Source organism: Chelonoidis abingdonii, chromosome 4 (assembly GCF_003597395.2).
Source record: "Chelonoidis abingdonii isolate Lonesome George chromosome 4, CheloAbing_2.0, whole genome shotgun sequence".
Classification (NCBI taxonomy): domain Eukaryota; kingdom Metazoa; phylum Chordata; order Testudines; family Testudinidae; genus Chelonoidis; species Chelonoidis abingdonii.
In genome coordinates, this window is record NC_133772.1 from 32,660,117 (window position 1) to 32,673,343 (window position 13,227).

Consider the following 13,227-nt stretch of genomic DNA (forward strand, 5'->3'; position numbering starts at 1 on the left):
GCGTGCTCCACTTCAGGTGAATGTAGAGCAGTGCCCTCATAAGGATGGAAGGGACTATGGATTGTGGTTCATTGCTGAGGCTAGTACCATGAAGCCTCATCTTGTGTCTGAGCTTGAACTGAGATTAATGCATAGTTGTTTGTGAATGTGTGTTTGGAGGTGCAGGTAGCTGCCCTGCATATGTCTAGAATGGAACTGTTGCGTAGGAATGCTATGGAGGTTGATAAAGCTCTTGTTGACTGGGTTCTGATGGCCGGCGGGGCTTCAGTGTTGTGTAGTGAATAGCACATGTGGGTATAGCTGGATATCCATTTGGATAATCTTTGCGTGGATATGGTAGAGCCCTTAGACCATTCTGTTGTTGACACAAAGAGTTGGGGTGATTTTTAGAAGGGTTTCATTGTGTCCGGATGAAAAGCTAAGGCACAGCACACATCCAATATGTGAAGGGTCACCTCTTCTGTGTTAGTATGTGGTTTTGGATGAAATGCAGGTACATGGATCGGTTGGTTGAGGTAGAAAAAATATGAAATTTTTGGCTTAAATTTAGGGTGTGTTCTAATGCTTGAAGAATATTGTGTATGGGGAGTGAGCCATGAGAACCCTTATCTTGCTGACTGTCCATGCTGATGTAATGGCAACCAGAAATGCCACTTTCATAAATAAATGAAGTAATGAGCATGTGGCTAAAGGTTCAAATGGGGCTCTGGTTAGCCTTTGGAGCACAAGGTTTAAGTCCCCTGTTGGTGTGTGTTCTCACATGTCTGGGTACATGTTCTGTATGTCCGTTAAAAATAGTTTAGTAATGAGCAAATATTGAGGTCCCGTCTACCTCTTGATGGAAGGCCGTGATGGCAGCAAGATGAACTTTAAGTGAGCTCATAGCAAGTCCTGAGTTCTTTAGGGATAATAAGTATTCCAGGATTAGTGGAAGCGGTGCCTGTCTTGCAGATATTTGTTTGGTCTGGCACTATAAGAAGAATCTTTTCCATTTTTGGAAATAAGTACTATGTGTCTTCCTGCTGTTTATTAACACTTGTTTTACTTGTTCTGAGCAGGTTAGTTCATCGCATTGGAGCCATGCCTTTAGGTGAAGTCTCTCCAGGTCTAGATGGAGGACTTAACTGTCATTCTGAAAGAGAAGATTCTGTAGGCGAGGGAGTGTGAATGGTGTGCAGATCGCCATGTGTGACAGGCAAGGGAACCAAGTCTGTCTGGGCCATGTCGATACTATGGAGGATTATTTTGGCCCTGTTGGTTCATATTTTGTGTATTACCCTGGAGATCAGAGGGATCGGTGGGAATGCATATAGGAAGGGAGCATTTCATTTGATGAGAACGGCATCTCCTAGGAATCATGCTCCCAGTCCTGCTTGTGAGCAAAACTTTGAGCACTTTGTATCTACTGTCACGAACAGATCTCTGTGCAGGGATCCCACATAAGAAATATGTGTTGTAATATTTCGTTCATTTCCCATTTGTGTTCTTGGGGAAACAGTCTGTTAATGCGTCCACCATTATGTTCAGTCGACTTGGGAGGTATGCTGCGGTAATAGTGGTGTTTTGTTTTATGCACTAGTTCCATAGTTTTAAGGCTTCTGTGCATAAGGAAAGGGATGTGCTCCACCCTGGCAGTTTATATAGAACATACACGCAATGTTATCCGTCAGGACGCTTATTGTTTTGCCAGATATAATAGGGAGAAAATGTAGGCACATGTTGCGGACCGTGTGAGATTCGAGCAGATTGATGTGTAAGTGTGTTTCTGTGGGGGAAAATTTGCCTTGGATTGTATGTTGGTTCAGGGGAGCTCCTCATCACATCAGCGAAGCATCTGTTGTGATTTATATGGATGGAGGATCTTATTGAAGTGGGATGCCTGAACAAAGTTTTACTGGGTTTGTCCACTATCGTGGTGACCTCTTTTGTTTAGAACGTGCTTTCGTGGGATGTATTCCAAGCTCAGTGGTACTTGCAGGCAGCATATGTGTAGTCTGGTGTGTGCTACAATGAAAGTGGAGGCTGCCGTACATCCCAAGAGTTGAAGGCAGGTGCATGTAGACACCCACGGGCTGTCTGAGACCGCCAATATGAGGGAGGTCATTGCTGTGAATCGAAGCATTGACAGTTATGCTTTTGCCTGCACTGAGTCCAGGTGTGCTCCTATGAAGTCAATTGTTATACTGGAGTTAGAGTAGATGGATGGTAATGTGAAAATATGCATTTTGTAGGTCCATAGCTGAGAACCAGTCCCCCTCGTGCAGTGCAGGGATGATAGTGTACAGGGTGACCATTCTGAATCTGTGGGTACAGATACATTTGTTGAGTTTCCTGAGATCAAGAATGGGTCCCCATCCTCCATTTTTCTTTTGGGTCACAAAGTAATGGGAGTAGAACCCCTTCCCCATGTTGTCCTGGAATGAGTTCTACGGCACCTAGCTGTACAAGATGGATTACCTCTTGCCACAAAACATGCTAGTGAGACAGGTTCCTGAAGAGGGATGGGGAGGGGGGATGGGTAGGCGGGATGGAGATGAAAGAGATGGTGTACCCAGATCGTACTATCTCCGGTACCCAGTGATCTGTGGGGATAGATGCCCACGCTTGGTAAGATGGCCATAAATCAGTGGCCAAACAGCTGGATGAGTTGTGTAACATGCACTGGTTGTCAGGGGAGGTCGATCAGACCCTCAACCAAATCTTCAGAATTGTGTCTTGGCCAGTGGTGCCTGTGACGCAGTCAACTGGGACTGAGGTGGTCAGCATCTCTGTGAACAATGTCTTTTGCATGAATTGTTGAAAGGTCTCTGTTGTCAGTGAACCGATGTGTCCCTGTTTTGGTTATAAGGTTGGTATCTCCTAGGTCTATTTGGGGATGTATATATGCCCAGGCTTCAGAGCATTGTTTGACAGTCCATTAAGTGTAGGACTTCGTCAGTCTTCATGGAAAATAATTTTTCTCTGTCAAAGGGAAGGTCTTTAATCTGTAGGTACTTTAGGATTCTGGAAGATTGTAACCAGGATGCCAGTCTCGTGACTACAGCTGTAGCCATCACGAGCAGCCATGTCCGTAACATCAAGGGATGCTCGTAGCGCTGTCCTCAAAGGCAGGCATAGCATCCTTACATGAAGTGCAGTGTTTAAAACCAGGGGAACCTGGCATTTTTGTTGTCCAATTTTGTCATGGTACAAGGAAATAGAAACTGAGAGGAGAGCTCTCAGAGATTTTTTTTTTCGACACACACAGAGGAAAGTTTAAATCGTTAACTGGAAACCTAAGATTAACTATAAACTAACCGCTGGGTTATATAACTATATATATAACTATTTCTAAATCTTTTCTAGGTAAATTTCTGACATTGCCGTCGGAGCTCAGTCTGTAGCTGAGGACAGTTGAGAAGGAACTGAGCGGGTTGGAACACAAGATGACTACTGCACACATACACCCCCGACCAGGCACTGCTACTAAAAATCTCCAGTCAGTAGCACCTGAAGTGGAGCACCAACAAGGACAGCACTCGAACTGTATTTATGAGGACGCTTTCAGAAGCACATAACACAAGAAACAGCCAAATGTAATATATTGTCTACAGTGTATGTGCACCATTGGCTCAACTTAATGGGAAGTCAGGTATGTATCATAAGCCTTAATACTGCTACAATTAATGAAGATTCTCTAAATGGCAGGGGCTTGTGATTGTGGAGTAGAATGATGCAAGTTCCATCTCTACTGACAGCTGTTAAGATTGGGGAAACTTGGATCTGTTATACCGTCCATTACAGACAGAAATGATTCAGCCCTATTAATTGGCCAAACATCCATGTTCAAATGAGCAACCTTTATTTATTTATTTATTTTAACTTTCTAAGAGAAGCCAGGGAGACAGCACCACTTAGTTGCAATGTTGGGAGTCCCTTAAAGCTTCAGGCAGCACCATAAAAGTAAGCACTAAAAGCCACAATATGATGTGTCTGTGACATCTTTTACAACTTATGATACAACAAAAATTAAATCACTCTGCCTCCGAGTCTTGCAAGATTTTTTCTCCTAAGCTAAACCACTTAGAGGTATTTAAACACCTAAACCAATGGACTTGGGATTCCCCTGGACTAATGTATATCCTGATCACGCATGCAATATCAAAATTTGCTCAATTAACCCTTTTATTCACCTGAATTTGCCTTAGGCAGGGGAGAAACTGCTCACACTCTTTTCACTGGAAATTGCAAATGGACAACTAACCTGAGATCGAGGTTCTCTACCTGTTTTACACATATATAGCCACAAAGGCACTCACATAAGTGGGTCCACTGAACATGCCATATCAGCTCTAGTCTCATGTCTATGCTCTTGTGTACTGCCTCTGGTTTCATGACTAATCCTGCTTGGTGTTTTCACCTCGATGTTCTTGTATCCATCCCCACCCTGAGTTTTGGCCCCTCTAATCCCATGTCCACACTGTGCAGTCTCGCATCCACTTTGTGACTTAAATATTTAGTTTATAGATTTTAAATGTATATTGTAGCCTTTAAAGGCTCTTCCTTTTCTTTCTCAGCACTGGCTTTTCTCCTTATTTCTCCACATTCTTCCTCTCCCCAGAATTTACACTGTCCCCATTTTCACTTTGACTCTTTCACACTAGGAAGATGTTGGATAGGATTCACTGCCACGTACACAGCAAGGGAAATGTCAGCAGAGAGAAGGGCTGCTGTTCCCATTGCTAAAGCCACCTTCCCTATAGTAAGGTTAATCCTTAGGGGTCCCCATATACCCATACTAAACCTTACAGAGGTAGAATAGGACAAAAAGTATATCATAAAACCCTACACTCACACTGAAACTAAGCCCACCAGCTCTCCCACTGCAGCAACTAGGCCCACTCATCTCCCTGAACCTGCTTGCCCTCCACTGCTGTGTACTACATCTTCATGGCAGTAGATCCTAGGTAACTCCTCCACAGGAGCTGTTGCTGCTGCTTATCCACGCAGATAGGCATCAAGCCAGAGTTCCCCCGAATCCTTCAGAGAGCTGCAGAAGGGAGAGAGTTGGAGCCCAATTAGTCAGCAAAGGAGACTGAATATAAAATCAAGAGAAAAAAAAAATACAAGGGTGAGACAGAAAGCAAGAATTTAGTGTGAAGCCCCATCTCCCCTGTTCTACTCTGGAAGGACAAGAGGTGATGGGCTCAGAGCATGCGTGACAGCATTCAGCCTCTGGACTATCTGAGAATGCTGCCTCACAATATGAAGCTCCTTTTGAGGTCTCTACAGAGCTTTCTAGGCCATTTTGCCGCTGTGCTGACCAAGAGGTACTGATTAGGGAAGCACATATACCAAAGTGACCAGAGGAAACAAAGCATCAGAGCTCTGACACTCTCCAGTGAGAGAGATGGGGCAGGAAGAAGAAATAAAATTTCATTACTGCCTAGAAACAAACCCAAACACATAAAATAAAGTTAAAATCAATACAGGCAAAAAGAGGCCTGAACCTCAGTTTTTTCCACAGGGAGACAGAGCTCTGCTGAGCTGTTTTGAATACCCACACAGACCAAAGTACAGCCCAACAGCGAAAGGGACCGATATCAAGATCCAGAGAAATCACACTCCTTCTCTGAGAGATTAGGTGAATTCTAACAGATAACCCATATACAAAACAAATCCAAGTAAATTTAAAAGACCAGTGATAAATCGAGTACAAACTTACTCAATAGTATCACATTATTGCACATCTAAATGGTTTGCCTAAGGCCAAGTCCTTGTGTACTAATTATGAAACCAAAACTATGTGGCAGGACCCTTAATTCTGCTCCTTTGTTTCTCCATCTTAGGCACTGAATGAGGCAAGGGTCGGGGGTGTGAACGTAGAATGAATTATATTGTAAAAATAAGAATGGATTAAAGAAATGTGTATGTACCTTTAAGCAGAAATAAGAAATGTTTGAAATACAGGTGCCAGGAAAAGAAATATTAGGGATAAACAAGAGTGTTAATGGCGAAACATTAACAGAAGATCAGTAATAGTAAGGAAATAAGATATGCATGCCTAGCCCAGGTAAACTTATCAGATTCTGCTTCCTTTGTTATCTTGTTAAGTGCTTGCCCTTTTATCTGTATAAATAAGACAGTTTGTGTCTTGCATGGTGCTCACATTATCTGGGTGTTATTAGCAGAGGGCTGTGCTAATAAAACAGAGTGGTCTGACAAAGTGTGAGTCCTGAGTCTAACTGACGGGGGGGAGGGGGAGGAAATGGGATGTGGGATGACCGTATGTGATCATGCAATTAAAGATTTTATCATAATGCATATGGAAAAGATTACAGAACTATGGTTGTACATTCAACTGCAAATTTGGCATTTCCTAACTTTCAAGTTCTTGACTTCACAAACTAAATAACCTTTTCATGAGTGTGTGTGTGTGTGTGTGTGTCTGATTTCCTAGGTTTTTCTTTAAAAAAAAGTAAAAACCAAATTCCATTATGTGCAACTCTGATAATCTACATCCCTCCCCCAAAACCCATCATGAATGATCAACAGGATTTGAGCCCTAAACCTTCACAGGGCAACACAGCATATTATTACTCAAGTTACCAGACTAACAACATTAACTGGCAGCAGGAGAATTAGTTTTCCCAGAAGAGGGAACAGGGAGACAAACCTGTCTCTCTCCCCCACTTCCCCAAAGAAGAAGTAGCTCCTGACACATGTATTCCCCCACAGGAAGGACTGGCCACTGGCACCCTGTGCTGGGTACAGGATAATGTTTAGCGAGAGCCCAGCCTCTCCCTTCCTGCCCATAGGGGGAGTTGGGGGAGCTTCTGGCCCATGTGGGACCTCAGTAAGGCTACGTCTACACTGCAGGATAAATTCGAATTAGCTTAAACCGATTTTATAAAACAGATATTATAAAGTCGATTGTGCGCGTCCACATTAGGCACATTAATTCGGTGGTGTGCGTCCATGGTCCAAGGCTAGCATCGATTTCTGGAGCGGTTCACTGTGGGTTGCTACTGTAAAATAATGAGGCCAATAATGTCGATTTCCGTCCACACTAACACTATTCCGATATAGTAATATCGATTTTAGCATTACTCCTCTCGTTTTGTAGGAGTACAGAAATCGATTTAAAGAGCCTTTAAATCGATATAAAGAGCAGTGTAGTGTGGACAGGTGCAGCGTTAAATCGATTTAACACTGTTAAAATCGGTTTAACAGCGTAGTGTAGACCAGACCTTAGTGTAAATAGGCCACTGGGGCCTTACACTGGTCCAAGGGATAACACAGGGGAAGCCAGGTTATCTTCACCGCACACCACAACCACCACTTCAAAAGCTCCAGCTGTTCCCAATGCGCAGCAGGTGAGAACCCAATCTTGGAATGTTCCGTGATTTTGGCAGGCTGCCAACATTTCATGAGGAAGACCAGTGAGAAAAGGGAACTTTTTATATCTGAATGGAATTTATGAGACAAAGAAACGGCATTTCTGTAGCTCAAGATGATTCTTTCTGCTGAAAATTAAAAGTCTGATGCAAAAAAAAAAAAAAAAGAAAAAACGGAGTCGTGAAAGCTTCTTAATGAAAAAGTTGAAAGAATCCTTTATAACAGAGGTTCTCAAACTGGGGAGGCACACCCCGGGAGGCACAGAAGTATTCTGGGGGAGAGGGTGAGAAGCTTAAGGAGAGTGGCAGCTACTGGCTGGCTGCCCATACCATGACACTCTTACTTCTGTGCTGCTGCTGGCAGCAGCACTGCCTTCAGAGCTGGGCACCTAGCCAGCAGTTGCCACTCTCTCTGCTCTGCCTTCAGAGTTGGTCAGCAGTATACGTACTTGTGCAGTGGGAGCCGTGGGGGAGGGAAGGCAGAGCATAAACGACTACAGACAAAGAAGGAGAGCATGATAAAATAAGCTTGAGAACCACTGGAACAGGCTCGGCAATGGAAGAAGAGGGATCACTACCAACTCCCTCATATAATTATTCACATGCAATACAGACACACACACACACAGAGCTTTTATACAGAATGCTTGTAACAAGAGGTGTTTGTCCTCACTATTTAGTGATCTCCCGCTCTGTCTCTTAATGTTCTTTTAAGGACAGCAGCATGGAACCAGGCAGAGGAAACCCAGTAAACTCCCCTTGTGGAGAAACACAGAAGAAACAGACAGACAGAGAAGAAAGATGCAAAGACAGGTGGAAAGAGCTGGAGGAGGGTAAAACAATGGACATTCTGTAGATTTATGCAGCATGCACACACAAAGGGACTTGCATAGTGTCATTTGCTGCTATTTGCACAGCTGCCTAGTTGTATCATACAGACCTAAGCCTAGACTGGAAGCTACGATCTAGAACTGAAAGACTCAGTATCCCATTCTAAGGCAGTGGTTCCCAAACTCTTTGCCGCCATGACCCCATTTTAGTTATTTATTATTATTTATTTCCAGGGCCGGTGCAAGGAAGTTTCGGGCCCTAGACGAAACTTCCACCTTGCGCCCCCCTTCCGCTCAGCCCTGTGGCAGCTCCCTGCCACCCCCTCCACCCTGAAGCGCCCCCCCCCGCAGCAGCTCCCTGCCCTGAGGCCCCCCCCACCCGTGGCAACTCCCCCTACCCCCTGGGGAGCCGTGCGGTACCTCCCCACCCTAGCTCACCTCTGCTCCGCGTCCTCCCAGAGCACGCTGCCCCTGCTCTAATTCTCCTCCCAGGCTTGCAGTGCCTGGAAGGCGGGAGAAGCGGAGCAGCAACCGTGCGCTTGGGAAGGAACTGCTGTTAAAAAAAAAAAATTGGGGGCACTGCTTTTTGGCACCCCTAAATCTTGGTGCCCTAGGCAACCACCTAGTTTGCCTTAATGGTAGCACTGGCCCTGTTTATTTCCTTCCAGGACTCCAGACAACATGGAGGATGCTATTTTGAAAAGCAAAATGGTGTCCTCTAAACAGCATGACCTTGCACGCATGGTACCTGTAAGGTCATGCCACATGTGGAATGTCATTTCACTTTACAAAATTGCATTTTCTGCATTGCATGACCCTGTACGTATGGTGCATGCATGGTCACACTGTGCAGACCAAAATGACATCCTCCACATACTAAGGTCGCTGCAAACCCATCTGCTGATGGTGTGATTGACACAATCTTTAATGTATTTGTTCTTAATATACTCCTGAGAGGTAGGGCAGTCCTATTATCCTATATTACAAATGGGGAACTGAGGCACAGAAAGGCAAAGTGACTTCCCCAAGGTCACTCAGGAAATCTGGCAAGATAAAAATTGAATCTGGTTCTACCAAGTCTTAGGCTAGTGCCCTAAACACTGGACCATCTTTACTGTGAGTCATTCACAGTCTTGAGTCATCCAGTCCCAACTCACATATATCCTGCATCCCTCTGTCTCAACACCTGACCCCATTTTGCCAGCAACCATTGCACTAACCTTTTCTGTTCATACTTACCGCAAAATATCTCCAAAGCCAGTGAGCAGAGGCTTGCTCTGGTACTCGATGCCATGTTTGGCACATAGTGACTTCACCAGGGGAGTCACTTTCCAGTAGTTGTGTCGTGGCATCCTAGGAAAAAGACTGTGGAGAAATAGTGAGGCAGTTTCAGTGGGATCTAAACTCTTCAGAGCTCTGTAGAAATCCCATCCCTCCTTCAGGGGCCAGTACTCACTGGTGCTCCACTGAGAATTCCTGCCCTTTCTGCTGGATGCATTACCCAGTGGTGCCCCTGGGAGTTCCTTGCCCCTCCTGCTGAGACCCATTGCCACCAGTGCCCCCTGGGAATTTCCTCTCCTCCTGAGGTGCCTATACTCACTGATGCTCAATTTGGAAGTTCAGATGCCCAGTTAACCAGTCATTGAACAGGGACTGATCCACGTTGCATGTCGCCTGGACCTAGGGGAGAAAAATAAAGAGAAATGGAGTGTGGATCTATGGAAGTGGATTAATTGGTACCAACCCTTGACCTTCATTTTCTTCTAACTTGAGCAACGTTGCCTGAGGGTGGTGTGGGGACTACAATTCCTTGTTCATTAGAACAGGGAGACCAGGCCTGGGTGAGAATGGCATGCTAGGATATGGAGTAGTTACTGCATTAATCAGGCCCTCACTCAGTTGGAGTGACAGGGCCTTGTCAATTGGACTGGCATAGGCTTGTTCTCCCACTCCTTATCTCATATCTTCTGTTGGGGAAAAATGGCCACAGGGTCAAGGAAGCAGAAAGGAGAAGAATATCAGTGCCTCTTATGCAAGAAGAACTGTATGTGATTGCCCTGGATCAGGCAGCTTTTACCTGCCATTCTCATTCTGGTTTTTACATCAATGCAATCTCCATGTAACCCCCAATCAGTCCAGGCTTCATTCCCAACCACCCCACACAGATGATCACAAGTCTCCCAATATCTCATAATCCAGTGGCTCCTAGTTGACCTCTATCCCCACTGCAAAATTTCATGTATGCTCCCAGTGTCCCTGCCCTGGGATTCATACCCACAGACCCTGGTAAAAAAGGGTCTCTTACCTGTGTAGAGAACCAGTCCATATTGTTATCATAATCAATGTGCATAGGGATATGGTTCAATTGTGATATCCAGGTAAACAAGATACTCTCTAGGACGCTGTGCAGATACAGACAAAGCAGTCATTGTCACATATAGTCACAGTAGATGGAGACCCACACATGAATCCAGTCCAAGAACTGCCCAGTAACTTGCACCCAAGCCAAAAGTTGCCAGATAAGACCCCAGTCCAAACTGGCAACAGATAAGTAACTGGCCACCACACCCAAAGCACTGACTGCTCAGTAAAATGCCCATGCAAACTGGCAATGGCCAGTAACAGGTCTGCAATCCCAAACCAATGTCTGTGTGGTAAAGCGCTTTCTGGCTAGTAAAAGGCCCCCTCAGATCCACCACAATGAGTGGCTACCAAGTATAACTTCTCTCTTATGTTCCACCCAGTGAGTCGTCAATTAAAGACCCCCACAAAAGTGAGGGCAATATATGGAAAACATAATTTGTACTCTTATAAGAGAAATCAATGATGGGAAAGGGAGAAAAGCAGACGGCTGGAAGCAATCACAGATGGGAAGGAATGAGTGATGAGGGCAGAGAACAGGGGTCAGTCAGTCAGGTGTGAGTACCAGTAGGCAGAGGGAGTCATGCCTAAAGTGAGGATTACTTGAGCAGCAGGAGGAATCCCAGGACACCCGTTACTCCCAGTAAGGGCTCGAAGAAAAGAAAGAATCGGATGAAGTAGGTCAGAGTCCAAGCTAGTTCCTGTGAGACAGAAAGAGAGAAACCTTCATCAGGACAGCAGTTTACAGCAGAACAGCACCACTCCACCATCCCGCAATGGGAGGAATAGAAGTTCCAAATCCCCCCGTGTAAGGGTCACTCTGTGTCTATCCCTTGCAGCTCCCCTCAATTCTCCACATCAGTGGGACACAACTTGGGAAGTTTCCTTGTAACCTGCACTAATGGTCTGTGTATTGTGGATTTCCCCCATTACCTCAAACCAGAGAGTGCCCAGCCCAAAAAAACCTCACCCAGAAAGGCCCACTCACTGTTCCTGCACTGAAACTTCCCTCAACTACAGAGGAGTAGCAGGAATCCAGCTCAAGAAATCAAGCCTCTAAGCCCCGCTGGCTGCCCCTGCATCTAGTTCCCTTTCATCACCTTACAGCAACATGAATCCAGCCCCAGAAGATGCCTTGGATCCATATGCTGTAATTCTCCTTCACCATTCTAGGCAAACAAGGGCCCGGTCCTAAAACCTCCTCAGTTAGAAGAGCAGCTGCCCGTTTGCAAAGGTTTGTGGGAAATACTGAGTGCACTTACCCTCCATAGTTTGCGCTGGAATATGAAGTACAAGGAGTACAACTGGAACACTGGAACCACAAGCAGGGGCATAGCTGGAGAAGAAAACAAGAAGTGCAGAGACATTAACAGCCTCACCTAGTTAACGAACACCCTGGAAACCAGAATGAAAGGAGAGCTCTGTGCAACTCCAGGGCTTTCTAGTGCTCATCACTGAACTATGCTTCCCAAGAGATTTTGCTCCTCATCTTCCTTCCTTACTCTCCTCTTTACTTCCCTTCCTTTCTCCCTTCATTTTATAGATTCAGAGGCCAGCAATCCATAGACGACTGTCAACTTTGCACCTGCTTCCAACTAAATGCAAATTGTACCATCTCCCTGCACCTGAGAGTCAATAGGTGAACCTGATGCTACACACCATCTTTCTGAACTCGTCAATGCTTCTGAATACCCAAATAGCTACAGCAGTGAAATTGCTCTCTTCTATCCACTGGTAGCCTGGAGAGTGCACTCCTTTCTGTCAGATTTGGACTTGATCATGATGATCCACATTTTCATGACCTCCAGGCTTGACTCCTGTAATGCAATATATCAGAATGAGAGCAATATCTTGTAAAGTGTTCCCACTGGCTCAAAATGCAGCAACACACACACACATATCAACACAGACCATGGACAGTGCATGACTCTAGGATTACACTGTATGCCATCTGCCTGTCAAATACTGAATGAAGTTCAAGGTTTTGATCCTGATCTTTAAAGTCTTCCATTGTATTGTTCCTATCTCCCTGACAGACCACCTCACTCTCCGTAATCGCCACCTTGCATTAGGGTTACATTTGTCTGTAATAATGGAATTGTCAATCACCTTGGCAGTACCTCTTCACCTCTGGACAAAGACAAAGGCTCTTCTGATTTATAAAATTTGCATCAATAAGGTGCTCAGATAGCATAGTGATGGTAGGGAATAGATGGATTCTCCCTCCATCCCCCTCATCTCCTCTCCTCCATGACTACTCCTCAGTTTCCTTTCATCTGTCCCTCTCATCTTATCTCCTTCTCATCTCTCCTCTCTTTCCTTTCACCTTTTTGCCATTGCTTCTCAGCTGCTTTAGTAAATGAGGTGACAATTTCAGCCATAGATTGTGTACCCCAAACACTGTAATCTCCTATAAGACTGTCATGGGAGAGAAGTCCTCTAAGCCCTTGGGATTATTTAATAAAGGAGTCGGTGGTGATTGTTAGACAAGGACCTGTTGGGCAAAGTAGGTATACTCACTGACAAAGAAATACTTGTGCTGATGATTGTAAGGCATAAACTTCTTCTTCTTCATGCCGAGCTGTAAAAAAAAGAGGGGATCATGGCAGGTCAGCTGAACTAGAGAAATGCTCACTCAAATAAATTTCATTGCCTCCTCC

The 13,227-nt window shown here is 45.0% G+C and overlaps 1 protein-coding gene across 7 annotated transcripts in view; it reads right to left on the bottom strand.

Moving 5' to 3' along the window:
• LOC116827619 (acyl-CoA (8-3)-desaturase-like) overlaps positions 1-13,227 on the bottom strand; it is an 89,455-nt gene that overhangs the window by 51,007 nt on the left and 25,221 nt on the right. For 6 of the 7 annotated variants that reach the window (XR_012655739.1, XR_012655740.1, XM_032785288.2 and 3 more), the window contains exons 6-11: positions 13,088-13,148; positions 11,830-11,903; positions 11,171-11,268; positions 10,512-10,608; positions 9,807-9,886; positions 9,446-9,571 (exon numbers count right to left, since the gene is read on the bottom strand). Coding sequence is in view for 5 of the 7 variants with exons in the window: in XM_032785288.2 (XP_032641179.1) it covers positions 9,446-9,571; positions 9,807-9,886; positions 10,512-10,608; positions 11,171-11,268; positions 11,830-11,903; positions 13,088-13,148 (536 nt within the window). In the remaining 2 variants the exon portion in view is untranslated. Of the gene's footprint in view, positions 1-3,824; positions 5,030-9,445; positions 9,572-9,806; positions 9,887-10,511; positions 10,609-11,170; positions 11,269-11,829; positions 11,904-13,087; positions 13,149-13,227 lie in introns of those variants that run through there. The other variant, XM_032785285.2, reaches the window with a different exon arrangement.